Genomic DNA, 16,577 nt, shown 5'->3' with positions numbered 1-16,577 from the left:
GATAATAATGCAATAGTAGTAGGAGACTTTAATACCCCCACTTACAGCAATGGACAGATCATCTAAGTGGAAAATCAACAAGGAAACAATGGCTTTGAATGACATATTGGACTGGATAGACTTAACAGATATATTCTAAACATTTAACCCTAAAACAGCAGAATACACATTCTTCTTGAGTGCACATGGAACGTTCTCCAGTATAGATCACATACTTTGTCACAAATCAGCCAAAAAGATCAGGTACAAAAAGATCAAGATCATGCATAATTTCAGAATACAATGCTATGAAACTTGAAATCAAACACCAAAAAAAAAAAAATTGGAAAGCCCTCATATACATGGAGGTTAAAGAGTGTCCTAATAAAGAATGAGTGGGTTAAATAGGAAACTAAAGAAGAAACAAAAAAATACATGGAAGCCATTGAAAAGGAAAACATGACAGTCCAAACCCTTTGGGATGCAGCGGAGGCAGTCCTAAGAGGAAAGTATATTGCAGTACAGGCCTATCTAAAGGAGCATGAAAGTCCCCAATACACAATCTAACCTTACACCTATAGGAACTAGAAATGGAACAGCAAATAAAGCTTAAAACCAGCAAAAGAAGGGAAATAATAAAGATTAGAGCAGAAATAAACAATATAGAAACAAACATGGACAAAACACAGTAGAACAGATTAATGAAACTAAGAGCTGGTTCTTTGAAAAAAGTCAACAAAATTAATAAACCCTTAACCAGACTTATCAAAAAGAATGGGAAAGGACCAAATAGATAAAATCACTAATGAAAGAGGAGAGATCACAACCAACACCACAGAAATACAAACAATTATAAGAGAATATGATGAAAAATTATATGCCAACAAATTGGGCAACTTGGAAGAAATGGACAAATTCGTATAAATATACAAACAACCAAAACTGAAAAAGGAAGTAATAGAAAATTTGAACAGACCCGTAACCAGCAAAAAAAAAAAAACTGAATCAGGATCCAAAAATCTCCTAACAAACAAGAGTCCCAGGCCAGATGACTTCCCAGAGGAATGCTACCAGACATTTAAAGAAGAGTTAATACATTCTCAAGTTGTTCCAAAAAATAGAAACAGAAGGAAAGCTTCCAAATTCATTCTAACGAAGCCAGCATTACCTTAATCCCAAAACCAGACAAAGACCTCACTCAAAAGGAGAATTACAGGCCAATATCCCTGATGAAACTAGACGAAAACATTCTCAACAAGACAGTAACAAATTGAATTCAACAGTACATTAGAAGAATTATTCACCATGGTCAAGTGGGGTTTATACCTGGGCTGCAGGACTGATTCAGTATTCACAAATTAGTCAACGTGATATGCCACATTAATAAAAGAAAGGATAAACATCTTATTATCCTCTCAATAGATGCAGAAAAGCATTTGTTTGTGTTGACTTCAATTTCTTTCACCAATGTTTTAGTTTTCAGAGTATGGGCGTTTCACCTCCTTGGTTAACTTTATTCCTAGATATTTTATTATTTGCGCAATTGTAAAAATGAATGTTTTCTTAATTTCTTCTGCTGCTGCCTCATTATTAGCATTTAGAAATGCAACCAATTTCTGCACATTAATTTTGTATCCTGAGACGTTACTGAATTCATTTATCAGTTCTAGTAGTTTTTTGGTGGAGTCTTTAGGGTTTTCTATATAGAGTAGCATGTCATCTGCAAATAGTGACAGTTTTACTTCTTTCTTACCAATTTGGATGTCTTTTATTTCTTTTTCTTGTCTGATTTCTGTGGCTAGGACTTCTAGCACTATGTTGAATAAAATGGCTTAGAGTGGCCATCCTTGTCTTATTCCTGAGTGTAGGAGAAAAGCTATGGTTTTCACCATTGAGTATGATGTTAGCTACAGATTTTCTACATATAGCCTTTTTTATATTGAGGCATGTTCTCTAAAACTACTTGGTTTAGAGCTTTCATTATGAATTGATGTTGAACTTCATCAAATATACTTTTTATTCACACACTGGATTGATCATGTGGTTTTTATGCTTTTTCTTATTGATATGTATCACTTTGATTTGGGATTATTAAGCCACCCTTGCATAAATAAATCCCACTTGATTGTGGTGTACGGTTTTTTAAATGTATGGTTGGGTTCAGTTTGCTAATATTTTGTTGACGATTTTTCCATCTATGCTCATCAGAGATATTCGCCTACAGTTCTTTCTCTCTCTCTCGCTCTCTCGTAGTGTCTTTATCTGGAAGGCAGTAAGTCTAGATCTTGGGTTATAGAATCAGAGGAACATAGTGTTCAAAAAGATCCTTGGAGAAGCTTTTCATGCATCCATATCACATTCAGGGGAGTAAAGTCAGGCCCAGAGAAGCTGAGTTACTAAAATAGTATTATCTGGGGAGAACTGGTTCTAGAACTCACATGTTTTGTCTTTCCATTCACTTTTACTTCCACTTTATGGCGCTGCTGAATTCAAGTCCGGGAACTCTCGTCAGTTGACTTAATTAATTCCATTTAATCTAATTCATAAGATATTTTTTACAAGAAATGTAATACTCTAATTTCTAGAGTGCTTATAATGAAATTATGAAAATCTTGCTCAGTAAGGAACATTATCTTTTGCTTTTCAGGAAAACCTGAGTAGAGAAGTAGAAATAAACTTTGACCGTAGATCTGAATTAGTTCAACTAAACTTCAAATCAATTTCAAGGAGCTCAAGGTATGATTATGCATTATTCCCTTTGGCTAAAACCACCCGTTTATCTCTTTTTATGTGTAGGTTCTCTCTTGCGTGATTGTTTGCTTGCACACACACACACACACACACACACACACAGAGCATTCATTAAAACAGATAATGGGTCACTTTTTTTGCCATTTGGTATAATTGTCTGAGATGGCTTCATGGTATAATCATCATCCATTATGGTCTTAAACAAGACAATGATAGTCTTGGCATTCAGCCCATGTTTTCCTCTAGTTTTCATTGCCTGTAAGATTTCTGCACCTCACAGAATCTGTACTTCCCCTCCTCCACTCTCCGAAGTCTGAGCTATGCATTTAGCAGATGGTCTTGTTATACAGTCATGTTTAGAAGGATTAGGCTAGATCATTGAATTTTAGGGATTTCTGACTATCACAGCTGTTTCTTCTCTGAAATGCTTTCACTCAGTTAATGTATACAAGATACTCCTCTGCCCGACCCTCATTTTCCAATCAGCACCAGCACAGAAACCTGAGTACATCCATATTTGGAATAGGAAAAAGAATTTTGGTGCCAGAAATGAATATACTAATGACTCCTATTTATATGTGTACTAATGACAGTATTTACTATAAGAAATCTAAAATAATACTGAATGGTTAAACTAGATATTAGGAAAATTGTTCCAAATATTATTTCTATAGTAGAATCTTTATTTCTATAACTACATCTCCCCATGTCTGTCCATTATACCATTCTTTTCTCAGGTACACTGGATAAAAATTCCAGAATCATCTTTAACATCTCTTCATTACTCACCCCACCTCCTCTACCTACTGTCATGGCCAGTCATTACCAAGTCTTAATTAATTTTAATTCACATTATTTCTTTAGTTCCTTCCTTTCAGTTTCTATTGTTCAGGCCCAGCTTATATGAAATTAAATGCCTTCAACTGGTTAAGAGGTTAAGAAGGAAGAATATTTTCCATTCTTCGCATCCAATAAATCACAGTAGTGAGCAATGGGAAAAGTCCCTTATACATCATCTTCCACTTAGGGGTGGGAGGTGGGATGGGGTGAATGGTGAGGCTACATCATAGCAGGGCAGTAATCTAACGATATTAGCAGAAGCTTCTAGTGAGGGCCTAGCAACAGGCCTTTTACAAGAGATTGACTTGTAAAATCAAATTCTTAATATCAATGTTCTTAATATCAATGTTCCTACTCTCATATGCCTACTTGTCTGAGTGGGGGAAGCAAATACAGTGAGGACTATGGAAATGAAATAAGCAAAAGAAATAATATCAACTAGTGTGTATAAGAAAAGAATGCCTCCAAAATATGTCTTGTTTCAAAACTTGATTGGGGGGTACCGAATCAGTTAAGGGTCTGACCCTCGGTTTCAGCTCAGGTCATTATCTCATGATGTGTGAGACAGAGCCCTGTGGTGGGCTCTGCACTGACTGTAAGGAGCCTGCTTGGAATTCTCTCTCTTTCTCTCTCTCTCTCTCTCATTCTCTCCTCTCTCTCTCTCTCTCTTTCTCTCTCTCTGCCCCTCCCCTGCTCCCTCTCTCTCTCATAATCTCTCTCTCTCTCTCAAAATAAGTAAAAAAAAGAGTGGAGGACATCAGTGAGACCCTTAACAAAGAGATGAAAAAAGAACAAAGCAGAGATGAAGAACACGAGAAATGACGTTAAATATTCACTTGATGGAGGGGCACCTGGGTGGCTCTGGTTAAGCAACTGACTCTCGATTTCAGCTCAGGTCATAATCCCTGGATTGTGAGATCGAGCCCCGCATTGGGCTCCACGCTGGGCATGCATCCTGCTCAAGATTCTTTCTCTCTCTCTCTCTCTCTCACTCTGCCCCTCCCCTGCTTGCTTACTCTCTCTCTTTCACTCTCTCTCCCTCAAAAAAAAAAAAACTTGACTGAAGAGCTGCCATTTATTAAACTATGTTCTATGTAATCTCATTTTAACTTCAACACATCATCTCACTTCATATTATATAAACAATGCCATTTTATCTTTAAACCAACTTATTATATCTAATTTCACAGATAAGAAAACTAAAGTTTAGAGAGATTAGGAAATTCTCTTATGCTTATACAGGTAGGAAACCATGGAGTCAAGTTTAAAACCCATTTTGTCCATCTCCAGAATCCAAGAATACAACTCTGCAACATTTTATGTGGCCCAATACGTCTGTGAAATAAATTAGCTTTTCTTCTATTCATGTCAATCAAATGGATTTCCTCTTTTGTTCTAAGCCATTTCACAACATTTTGTAAAATCCTTTTCCCAACTTAGAAAGTGCAAACATATACAACCAAGTGAAGGAAATATTATTAGCCTCATAATTTCAGATAAGGAAATGGAGGCTCAGAGAAATCAAGTAAGTTGTCCATTGCCACACAGCCCATCAGTGATGGATGTGAATCTTAACCTGGGCAGTCTGATTTCCCTTCTCTTGTTCCCAGCCACACTACTAGCTTTAATAGGTTATTTTTATACTGGTTTGATGTTTCCCAAAAAGAAAGATATGGAGTATTGTCTAACTTTACCCTATAAACTCTCTTGGGGTACACACACACACACACACACGATACACATGGAAACATACACATGTGCACATATAAGTGTGAGTGTATGTGTGTGTGCACGAGAGATTAAAAAATATTCCAGTGGATACGAACTATATTTCTCTGCTCTGCAGTGGAGGGCATAGTAGTAATAATTGCTATAATTGTAATAATGTTAGCAATATAGTTGGCCCCATGTCTGCTTTTTTGGTAGTTTTCTTGTTCCCTAAGACAAGAAAACAAAGTGTCTGGTCTTTCTCAAATTCAGAACATCTGGAACTTGCAGAAGAGATCATGTGACAAAGGGTAAATGCAAATCAAGCCACCTTTTGCATGTCTGTGCTTTTGATTATCTCGGGTACTACGTGACCCGATGTTTCGTCCATCCGGGAGGTGAAACAGCTGTAACTCACAAATAAAGGTCCATGGAGCATCACAATCAACCTTATTCTTTCTTCCTGCAAAAGGCAGCTGGCTTGTATCACTAACATGTAAAGTAAATCTTTAGAGAAAGAGAGAGAGAGAATGCTATGTAACAAACGGCACAACATGTATGCCCCCTATTATTGCAGGTAGGTTTCATAGCAGTGTGCCCAGAAGTGGGTAGATGGCAGGCAGTGAAGACCAGGGAAAGCCAACCCTGCACTGCTTGCTGACACAGCTGCTAACCTTTGGTGCCTAAAATGAGGTAAAACGAGTTCACCTTGAGAATGGGATAAATTCCCCCATCCGAAGCCACCAGTTTGGGTGAGTACAGGTTTTCACGTGTGTTCCATTTGCTAGCAACTCCAAGGGTTTTGACTTATGTCAGTGCAGAATGTCACATCTGCTGTTTGCTTCTGTACTTGTACTCGTCTTTGCGTGAACTCTGCAGGCGACCAAGGAGACAGAGTGAAGAGTTTGGGGATTTTGTGTCTGATCTATTTAGAATGGAGGACCTGGAACAGGGCAACTGAGGGCCCACCATGCCTGCGTGCGAATTCAAAAAGGTGGCCCTGTCTCATCCTGCATTGAGGGAACCCCCTGGTATATGAATCTGCCCTCACCTGCCCCTTGGCTGGATGCAACCTGTATCAGGGCTACAACTTGTAGCCCTGATAGTGGAATCAGTCTGGCACCTGGAAGTTTGTCAGGGGGACTGGCATGGAGGTGCCTATCTGAGGAATCGCAGAGCTCATACATTCTTCCTCAACTAATTCACTTAATTAGGACCAAACCATTATAAAATTTCCAAAGGCCAACAATATTTTTCTCATGATAGGCTTAAATTTTTTTAAATTTTTGTTAACATTTTTTATTTATTTCTGAGAGAAAGAGAGAGAGAGAGAGAGACAGCATGAGCAGGGGAGGGTCAGAGAGAGGGAGACACAGAATCTGAAACAGGTTCCAGGCTCTGAGCTAGCTGTCAGCACAGAGCCCGACGCGGGGCTCGAACCCACGAACCGTGAGATCATGGCCTGAGCCAAAGTCGGACGCTTAACTGACTGAGCCACCCAGGCGCCCCTGGGATAATACATTTTAAATGAAAGTTCACAAGGCATCATTTTAATGCACAGATAACTCCCAGGAGATGTAGAGCAGTGCATGCAAAATAAAAAAATTTTTGAGTATTTTCAGTGGACCTTCCTTAATTTTTCCAGATAAGGTCAGAGCATGTATTAGGGTCATGCATCCCAATGGCAGTAACTACACAGAGGTGACCAGGAGAAAAGACCCTCGGATTAGTTTGACAAATTGAAATGAATAAATGGAATGCCAGAGTTTAGTTAACAGGTCCTTGCCAAAAGAGAACAGTACATATCCAACTCCTGTATGCACAAAGACTTGAGAGCAGTGTTTCTCAAAGTAGTGTCCTGGGTAAGAACACCAGTCCCTGAACCTCATCTCAGACTCCATAAGTCAAAATATCTGAGGGGGGTACCATGCATTCAGTCTGTAGGAACAGACTAAGTAGGTGACTTGCATGCACTCTGTTTCGGACCTTGCTACTCGGGATGTGATGTGAAGCCGTGAGGCAGTGATATAACTTGGGAACCAGCTATAAAGGAGGAATCGTTCCCACTCCCTTGACATGAATCAAAATCTGTATTCTAACAAGATACTCAATTGATTCAATATTCATTAAAGGGGAAACTTTGTTCTAGAGCATTAGTTCCCTACTGGGTTGTACTAAGAATCACCCAAGTGACTTAACCATGTTACTCTGATCTGAGCTCCACTCTCTAGAGGTTCAGACTTTGGAGAGTTTGATTCTGGGTTTGGAGAGTGACCTGAGCAGACAGAGATTTTAAAGTTCCCCAGATGATTGTGATATGTGGCCAAGATTGAAAATCTGCTTATTGAGGATGACCAGATATATCTTAGAAGAAAATCAACTTGTTAAATGGATTTTGAAACTCCTAGAAGGCACAATAATCTGAAAGAAGACTAATTTTGATGTGGGAGAGCAGGACCCCAGAGAGAAAGAAGATTGTATTTCTTTTTACGTTCCAGGTAGAACTGGTTTGGGGAAAAAATCACAGGATAGACCACGGGGGACTAGGACATAGGGTTTATAAAATGAACTATAGAATTGGGAAAGCATGCCATCCAATAGCTTTTGGAGCGGGCAGAGATGGCTGTCTCCCAGGCAAAACCTAAGAAGATTGAAACTCCATTAGGCTGGAGTAATAAGAAGTCTTGGTGGAAAATTAGCAATGGCTAAAGGAATAATCTAGGGGGATAACAATTTCAGAAACCTGAAAACCCAACTTGTAAGTACCTGAGTCCTAATGGTAGCACTGAGTCACATGCTGAGAGTGGACCACAGGAGGCCAAAATAGAATGGGGATCTAGAACACATGGGATTTTTGAGCAGTGGCCGCCACATCAGCCATGGGCTTCATCACAGAAACTTGAGCAACGCATCAAAGGCCAGGAGAGATGGAATTATCCTTCAGGCAGAAGCTAGTAAAACCAGACAATGCATTTGGGCCGCATGCCTCTTTCCTCATTCCTGGACAACAGGCACGCCCTTTGCCACTCCATTCCTTGAAAGAATGGCCTCAGAGAGAGGAAAGGAGGAAAGTCTTGAATCTAAATGAAGATTTGCTCAACTGAGATTAAGTTTGAATCTGGAAGTGAGTGTGAGATTAAGGTTTTCCAAGTTAAGGGACACCGAGGCTTAAGAGCTACGTGGAATTTCTTTATGGGATCAGGAGGAAAGCTACATGCCTAATTCCTGAATTATGCCTGTGAATTTCAAACCCACGGTGGTGGTGAACAGAATGTAGTCACCCGCCCCTTAGGTGGCTTCCCTCTGCACTGGTCTCTGGGGACTTTGTGTCATTATAAAGAGCCTTCTTTGAATGTCATTCTTTTGCAAAAAGATGGGGATCAAGGAAAATGTTACAGGATCATGAATCATAAGACATCCACATTTCCATGTGAGAGGTAGAACTGGGACCAGAACCCAAGTCTACTAATAAGATGTACAGATGAACACTGGACACCTCAAGACGATCTCAAGGGATAAGAATTCAACTAGAGGCATGAATGGTCCTGCCTCAATGAGGAACATTTACTTTATAGACAGACAGATAGACTGCATTAACTTCATTAGTTAGTATAAATTGAATCAGCCTTAGTAGATACGGTTAACAAATGGCCTCAAATGACCTTTTCCTGGTTGTTAAGAAGGGATAAAAGAAAACATAATTAAGAGGGGACTAATTACCAACATTTATCTACTTTAGCTTCTCTCTTCCCTGTCTTCCTCTTTTCCTGCCCCCTCAACCCTCTTCCCACCCCAGAAGAAATATTCTTAGAGATAAAAATTGTTTCATGATTCTCTCCTTCCTGGCTTTTACTTAGGAGGCTTCAGAGAAAGGTGATGAACTTCCTAGGCGACCGATACATCCCTTATTTCCTTTACCTTGCGGAAGATACAGCCACCTGTCTGTCGAGTTCCCTAGTACTGAGGTACGAATATGACAAGCATAATGAATAGCAATCACTTTCTAAAAATAACTGTTCATCTAAAATTACAATCTGTAAGTTGAATTTCATGAATCATCCTGACATATTTTTGGGAAGAATTCACATAAAGGACCTAACTTTGAGATTATTTAAAATAGAATATATTATGAATGACACCCTCTCCCCCCCCCAAAAAAAACCCCATTAACCTCATTGATTAGACTATTATAGTATAACCTAAGAAAATAAGCTTAACTAGATGCTCTTGAAATTGCTGAAGGTAGGATGTATTCATATACAATATAAAACTAAATCTGCTTTGAGCCCCTTACAGAGTCTATGGTGGTGCCAGGAAAGATTTCTGGCAAATTTATGAGAAGATGATGCAGGATCCTTTTTGCCTGATCCCAGAGGGGAAGAGAAAACGGAAGGATGGAATTAGCAATGTATATTTAGGCAGTCATTGTACTGGAATGTTGCCCCAAATCAGCAAAACAACTCTACATATGGAAAGTACCCAATTAGGGTGAGCAGGGCGGAATAAGACGTGGTTTTAATAAATAGGTGAAGCTGTCAGTTAACTATTAGTGATTTCTAAGTATTTGTTGAAACCATCTTAAGATAACTAACATAAAAGTGAAAACTGAATCATAAAACCAAGAAGTCTAATGTTCTCTGCTAAAAACCCTGAGATTACCAAAACAATCCTTTAAGACAAGTTATGCTTTCCTCCAGCATGCACAAACAGTGAATTATCTCACTGCGCCATATAATTTCCATGAGCCCTCGATCGGAACAGAGTAATCGAAAACAGTTTACTATCTTTCTTATCAACCAGTTCCTTTTGCTTCACTTTGAAATATGCAGTCTATTTTGAAAAACACCAACGTAGGGCTAAAAAATATGTATGCCCCAAAAGCATGAGCTTTAGGACAGAAATGTTGAGGTTCATGAGTTACCTAATAGGAACTAGGAGCTCAAAAGGGAATCACAGGGTTAAAATAAATTGCTCTAGCTGGTCCTGAGGCAAGCTGCCTTCATCAACAGACAACAACTTATTGGGAGAGTTCAAACAAAAACTTTTGTCACAAGTTGACAAGTTTTATGTCCAGTGCAGTTTTTCAAAAGCCACCTTGAGTTTCTCACCTTGTCTCTTGGTGGGAAAGAGAGTGTTTGTTATGTCCGCCTTCCCTGTTTTGTCACTTGGGAATCATGCATAAAAGCCCTGGGCCACCCGTGGGTAAGCTTGGCCTTCCCCTTCAGGAGAGAACCCCTTTCACATGATGTGTTGTCCAGAGAACGGGCTTCCTTCCAGGAAGCGGGCTCTCATGGGAAAAGAATGAAACACTTACCTGGGTAATCATTCTTGTCTATGTCTGAGTCTCCTCTGAGCGTAAAGCCAAATCCGGAAGGGATGGTCTGGGAGGCCCACACTCCTTGCAGAATCTGGGAAGGCTGGGTATTTAAGCCATCCTTGTTCCCATTGTAAATGAGCACTTTTCCTCTTTGATCCCTGCCTGCAAAGGGTGCCCCGATGGCAATGTCTACAAATGGACACACATAAACATATTTTTTAAGTCAGGAAGAATATTTTAGACACAGAATTAAGTACAGTCAAAGAGCAGTGTCGTCAATACAAAGGGCTTATTAAGCTTTCCATGAAAATTTCATAATACTGCAGCAACCAGAAGTTATTTGTTGCCTTTCATCCATCCGGCAAATATTTATCGAGTGACTGCTGTGAGCTGGATGCAGCGGGTATGACAGCGAACCAGAAACTGCTTTTATTTTATTTTTTTTTAATTTTTTTAATGTTTTATTTATTTCTAGGAGAGAGAGAGACAGCATGAGCAGGGGAGGGTCAGAGAGAGAGGGAGTCACAGACTCTGAAACAGGCTCCAGGCTCTGAGCTGGCAGTCAGCACAGAGCCCGACGCGGGGCTTGAACCCACAAACCGCGAGATCATGACCTAAGCGAAAGTCGGATGCTTAACCGACTAAGCCACCCAGGCGCCCCCAGAAACTGCTTTTAGAACGTTTATATTCTAGTGCATGTGGTAGACGATTTGAATAAAGAAACATTCAAGGAAAGATGGAAAGTGACAAATTCTATGTGGAAGAATCAAAAATATTAATGTGATGGAGAATGACTGCTTGTTATTTTTACATATCTTTTTTTAAATGTTTATTTATTTTGAGAGAGAGTGCAGGAGTGGGGGGACACGAGCAGGGGAGGAGCAGAGAAAGAGGGAGAGAGAGAACCCCAGGCAAGTTCCACGCTGTCAGCTCAGAGCCCAACTCAGGGCTTGATCTCATGAACCATGAGATCATGACCTGAGCCGAAATCGTGAGTAGGTCACTTAACCAACTGAGCTCCCCAGGTGCCAAGACTGGTTATTATTTTTAGATTAGGTAATCAGGCAAGGTGTCATTAGGGCTCACGTTGAAATGGAAATCTAGGGACAAGATGAAACCAACTGTGTGAAATCAGAGGGAAGAGCACTCCAGGCGGAAAGAACTGGCGTGCAAAGGTCCAAGGTTGGAAAGCTCTTGGCCCATCGGAGGTGCAAGGCAGAGAATGGACTGCATGGGAACCAAACAAGAAGCCACAGGGAGGGCTGGGCCATGTCACTAGGCTGGGTAGGACAGGGGACTTACGAGTTTCTTGTTAAAAGAGAAAAAAACCAATCTCTTTCACAAAGAGTATCTAATGTAATGATTACATCGCCCCATGAGGGATGCAGGACCGCTTTTACAGTAGAGGATGCAGAGAAACCTGGAAAGGACCCTATCACTTGACTCCCACTTAAATATAGCACAGAATGAAAAGTAACCTCCACACATTGTGCTCATCAGGATTGTTCTAAACACTACACACAAGGGGCACCTGGGTGGCTCAGTCAGTTACGTGTCCAACTCTTGATTTCTGCTCAGGTCATGATCTCCTGGTTCATGGGATCAAGCCCCACGTCAGGCTCTGCACTGACAGTGGGAGCTTGCTAGAGGTTCTCTCTCTCCTTCTCACAAAATAAATAAACTTAAAAACATAAAACACACGAATATTTAGTTTTACATAAAAAAGAGCACCAATAACACAACAACACAACAGCTCACCACAGTGGATGACGATTATGTATCCTCATTTCGTCATTCATTTCTCTTTGCTCCTAAGTTTGATAAGACTAAGTAAAGCATGAATCAATTTTGACTACATAACAAGGATCAGAAGTCCAGCTTCACTTAACAGGTAAGGATGAACTCTCCCAAATCTCAGGTTATTGTGGAAAATGAAGATAGCATCACGTGGCAGGTGCAAGGGGACCCTTCTTCCACTTCCTCTAGGTCCGTCCACATCTGTCCCGTGTTTCGTCCCAGTCTGGCATTATTTTGCCCACTTAAAAAATGTTTATTGTATTTATTTTGAGAGAGAGAGAGACACACACACACACATGCACAGCATGAGCAGAGGAGCTGGGAGCAAAGAGAGGGAAAGAGAGAATCCCAAGCCTCGCTGTCAGCACAGAGCCCAACACAGGGCTCGAACTCACAAACCGTGAGATCACAACCTGAGCAGAGTCGGTTGCTTAACCTACAAAGCTACCCAGGTGCCCCTATTTTACCCACTTCATACTCAATGACATCAAGGTTCAGAGAGGCAGAGCATGCTTTATGCCATTAAAAATGTTTCTCTTGGGGCACCTGGGTGTCTCAGTTGGTTGAGTGTCTGACTTCGGCTCAGGTCGTGATCTCACAGTTCATAGGTTCAAGCCCTGCATCAGGCTCTGTGCTGACAGTTCAGAGCCAGGAGCCCATTTCAGATTCTGTGCCCCCTCTTCTCTCTCTGACCCTCCCCTGCTCACGCTGTCTCTCTCTCAGAAATAAATAAAACATTAAAAAATGTTTCTCTTACCTTTTAAAAATATTATGATGGGTTTGAGGGGAAAAAAAAGACAAATAGAGGAAAATATGGTGAAAAGGATGCTTGATGGATAATGTAGCATTATTTACTTTGCATGGTGCCCAGGGATAGGGCAGGTTTCAAAAGTAGCCTATCAATTAAAGATGAACTTGTCTCTTTTTTTTATTATTTTACTGGAACCATGAACTTGTAATATGCATTTATGTTTTATGGCACTTTAAAAATTACTAACCATACATCTCTGGGATGTCTTTTTTCTCGAACGCATAACATCTCAAAACCCCTTGGCAAAGGTACTAATGAATACTGATCTGATGCAAGCAGTCCCTAGGCTATTTCATTGAAACAAATTCCTATTGCTCCCTTAGACCTTAAGGGACACATCATACCTTACTTCTTAACTTAAAGGTCCTGAAAATGTATGCAAAACCTTGTGCGAGCTTGCATGTTTTTCTGAGAGGGTACTCACTAGGGATTCATAAATTCCTAGCTTAAAGAATCATAATCCTAAACCAAGAATTTAACACTACTGCAAACACTGAAGTTGCTTTAAGCTGAAATTTACTTACCCAATAAAATTCAGCATAACCTATATGTAACCCATATGGGTTAAACACAAGGCAATATTCTTATTTATACATCAGCATGCATTTCTCTGTCTGGACTCCATACATATGGAAGGTTCTCTAGTTTTCTTTGAGTCACTAACTCCAAATATTAATTTAAAAAATAAGAGCTGCCTTTCTTTAGAGCTGTTATATGACACCATATATAAACTTTAAACTGTCTTGAGATTTTTTGATAGTTTATTGAAAATCAATAATAGGGGTACTGGGGGGCTCATTGTGTTAAACGGCTGACTGGCTCAGGTCATGATCTCGCAGTTCGTGGGTTCGAGCCCCGCGTCAGGCTCTGTGCTGACAGCTCAGAGCCTGGAGCCTGCTTTGGATTCTGTGTCTTCCTCTCTCTCTGCTCCTTGCCCACTTGTGCTCTCTCTCTCAAAAATAAAAATTTAAAAATTAAAAATGTCAATAATAATAACTACTACACACACTGCTGTAAACACTTTTAAGAGGTCATTGTTTCCTTCATGTAACAGCAATAAGAATTACGCCACATTAAACAATCCCACATGTTCGTATAAATTACCATTGTATCCATCTTGGTTCAGGTCTCCTAAGTGTGCCACAGCACTACCAAATCTCCCAAAAACCTCCGTGCCCGCGAGGATTTGTGGGTCCCTGAAGACAAGAGCGCTCACTTGCAAATACAGGTAAACTTGCCCTACTTCTCTAGGGCTGGTCTCAAATTCACGTTCCATGAAGAGAGGAGCCCCAATCAATACATCATCCATTCTGCAGGGAAGAAAGAGAAAGGTCAGAGCACTGACAGACATGAGATTCCAGGGGGGGACATTTTTTTAATGTTTATTTTTGATAGACAGAATACAAGGAAGGGGGAGGGGCAGAGAGAGAGGGAGACACAGAATCCAAAGCAGGCTCCAGGCTCCAAGCCGTCAGCACAGAGCCCAACGCAGGGCTCAAACCCACAAACTGCAAGATCGTGACCTGAGCTGAAGTCAGTAGCCCAACCAACTGAGCCACCCAGACCCTCCCAGGGGTACATTTTTAATCAACTAGTTTGGTAAATTTCTATTGGTATTTCTCCTTTACCCAGGTACATCTGACAATCATTGTGTTTCTTTCATTGCTTTGTTATTTTATGGGATAGAATGTCATAGAAAGGAAGAGTTGTTATACTGATCATTTAGACTGTGTTACAAATGACCACTTTAAGAAAACCACAGATACTTCCCCCTTTTCAAAAGATTTTTAGTGCATTAACAGAAAATGTTGCTAAACAAGCAAAACATATCAAAGCAATCTAAAAAATGTTCTCAAGGTGGATTAGTGTTGTCTACAACAGTAGAATGGTTCACATAAATTACGAAGTTTTCTTGTAGTAATAAGATTTAAAATGAATGTTGCCTTCTTTCTTCCTCTTATTATGTCCATTTAAGTAAAACAGAAGCCAGAGGGGGTTATAGTACTGCCTATAAAGAGAAAACAAAATTTTCATCCCAAATAAGACTTGATAGTTATTCTTTGTAAAGGTAGATACTCTAGCAGAAAATTAATAGATAATTTTTAAGGTTGAAAAAATTCAAGAAAAAATACCTATGCACATTATTTAGAGATAAAGATATAACCCCCAAGAGAACAAAAGACAAAAGTGGTTAAAGGTGTTCCCTTCACAGAGCCAATGGGCGTGAAGAAGAACAGAACAGAGATTCCTAAACTATTTCAGTTTTTAAAAACACATGCGTGTATTATTTTTATTTTAGAAATCTTAGGAAAAGTCACATCAACCAAAATTCAAAATTTGATCTGTATTAATGACTTCTGAATATGCTTCAGTCTTGGGAGATGCGGTAATCTGAAGAATGAAATAAAAGTCTGCCTTTGGTTTTTATGCCTACATAGATTAGGCAGCATGCAGAAATTTGCCAACTAAACTGAAAACGTTACCGTTCATCTAAAAGGCAGGAACAAGGTAGAACAGTTACTGAAAACAAAAAGAAAACAAAACATAGCGACATCACCAAGATGGTCTCTTTCTGTAACTTCTGGCCATCCCGTTAGTGTTCATCTATTACCCATTTCCCCGTATGATTCAAGAGACATTCTGTGTAACAACGTATTTAAGATATTGTGATAAGCGACTCAAGGAATATAATGACAATTAGGTCAACCCTGCTCCTAATTAATTTGCAAGTGAGGTCAAATTGCTACTCATTTAACTACAGACAAGGCAGAGTGAAAAAAAGCCCGCAGATAATCCAAACTAAAGCCTAGGAATCCTGGATAGGAGAGAGAGCTGGTATTTTGAGAGAGTTAAGCAATGCTCATGGAGCAGATGGCCTTGGACCTGAGTGGGATTCTGACAGGTGGCTCTAAAGGCAGGCTTTCCAGGTGACAGTACTCTGAGCCCAACCCAAGTGTCTCTGAGTGGAGTCAGGGTACAGAGAGCAGTCCAGGTGGGCTCCGTGCTAGAGGGGTGTCAGTGATTTTAATTGGAAAAGTAAAATAAACAAAGAATTCTTTTTTTAAAAATTTTTTAAATGTTTATTTTTGAGAGATACAGACAGAGTGTGAGCAGGGGAGGGGCAGAGAAAGAGAGACACACAGAATCTGAAGCAGGCTCCAGGCTCTGAGCTGTCAGCACAGAGCCCGATGTAGGGCTCGAACTCAGGAACGGTGAGATCATGACCTAGGCTGCAGTCAGACGCTTAACTAACTGAGCCACCCAGGCGCCCCTACAAAGAATTCTTAAAACTTAATTATTTGAAATCACATTAATAATAATACATAACAAGAACATATACAATATGATACCATATATATTTTATAAATATATTAT

At 39.9% G+C, this 16,577-nt stretch overlaps 1 protein-coding gene across 2 annotated transcripts in view; it reads right to left on the bottom strand.

Annotated features, from left to right (window-relative positions):
• The window catches only part of ITGA8 (integrin subunit alpha 8), a 179,922-nt gene that overhangs the window by 96,948 nt on the left and 66,397 nt on the right, over positions 1-16,577 (bottom strand). For both annotated transcript variants that reach the window (XM_077758434.1, XM_077758435.1), the window contains 2 exons: positions 14,307-14,512; positions 10,592-10,783 (listed from right to left, as the gene is read on the bottom strand). In XM_077758434.1, the coding sequence (XP_077614560.1) occupies positions 10,592-10,783; positions 14,307-14,512 (398 nt within the window). The remainder of the gene's footprint in view (positions 1-10,591; positions 10,784-14,306; positions 14,513-16,577) is intronic.

This window comes from Crocuta crocuta, unplaced genomic scaffold, assembly GCF_008692635.1.
Source record: "Crocuta crocuta isolate KB4526 unplaced genomic scaffold, BGI_CrCroc_1.0 scaffold32, whole genome shotgun sequence".
Taxonomy (NCBI): Eukaryota; Metazoa; Chordata; class Mammalia; order Carnivora; family Hyaenidae; genus Crocuta; species Crocuta crocuta.
Note: the sequence above shows the minus strand (reverse complement) of the source record. Positions and strands in the feature narration are given on the sequence as shown.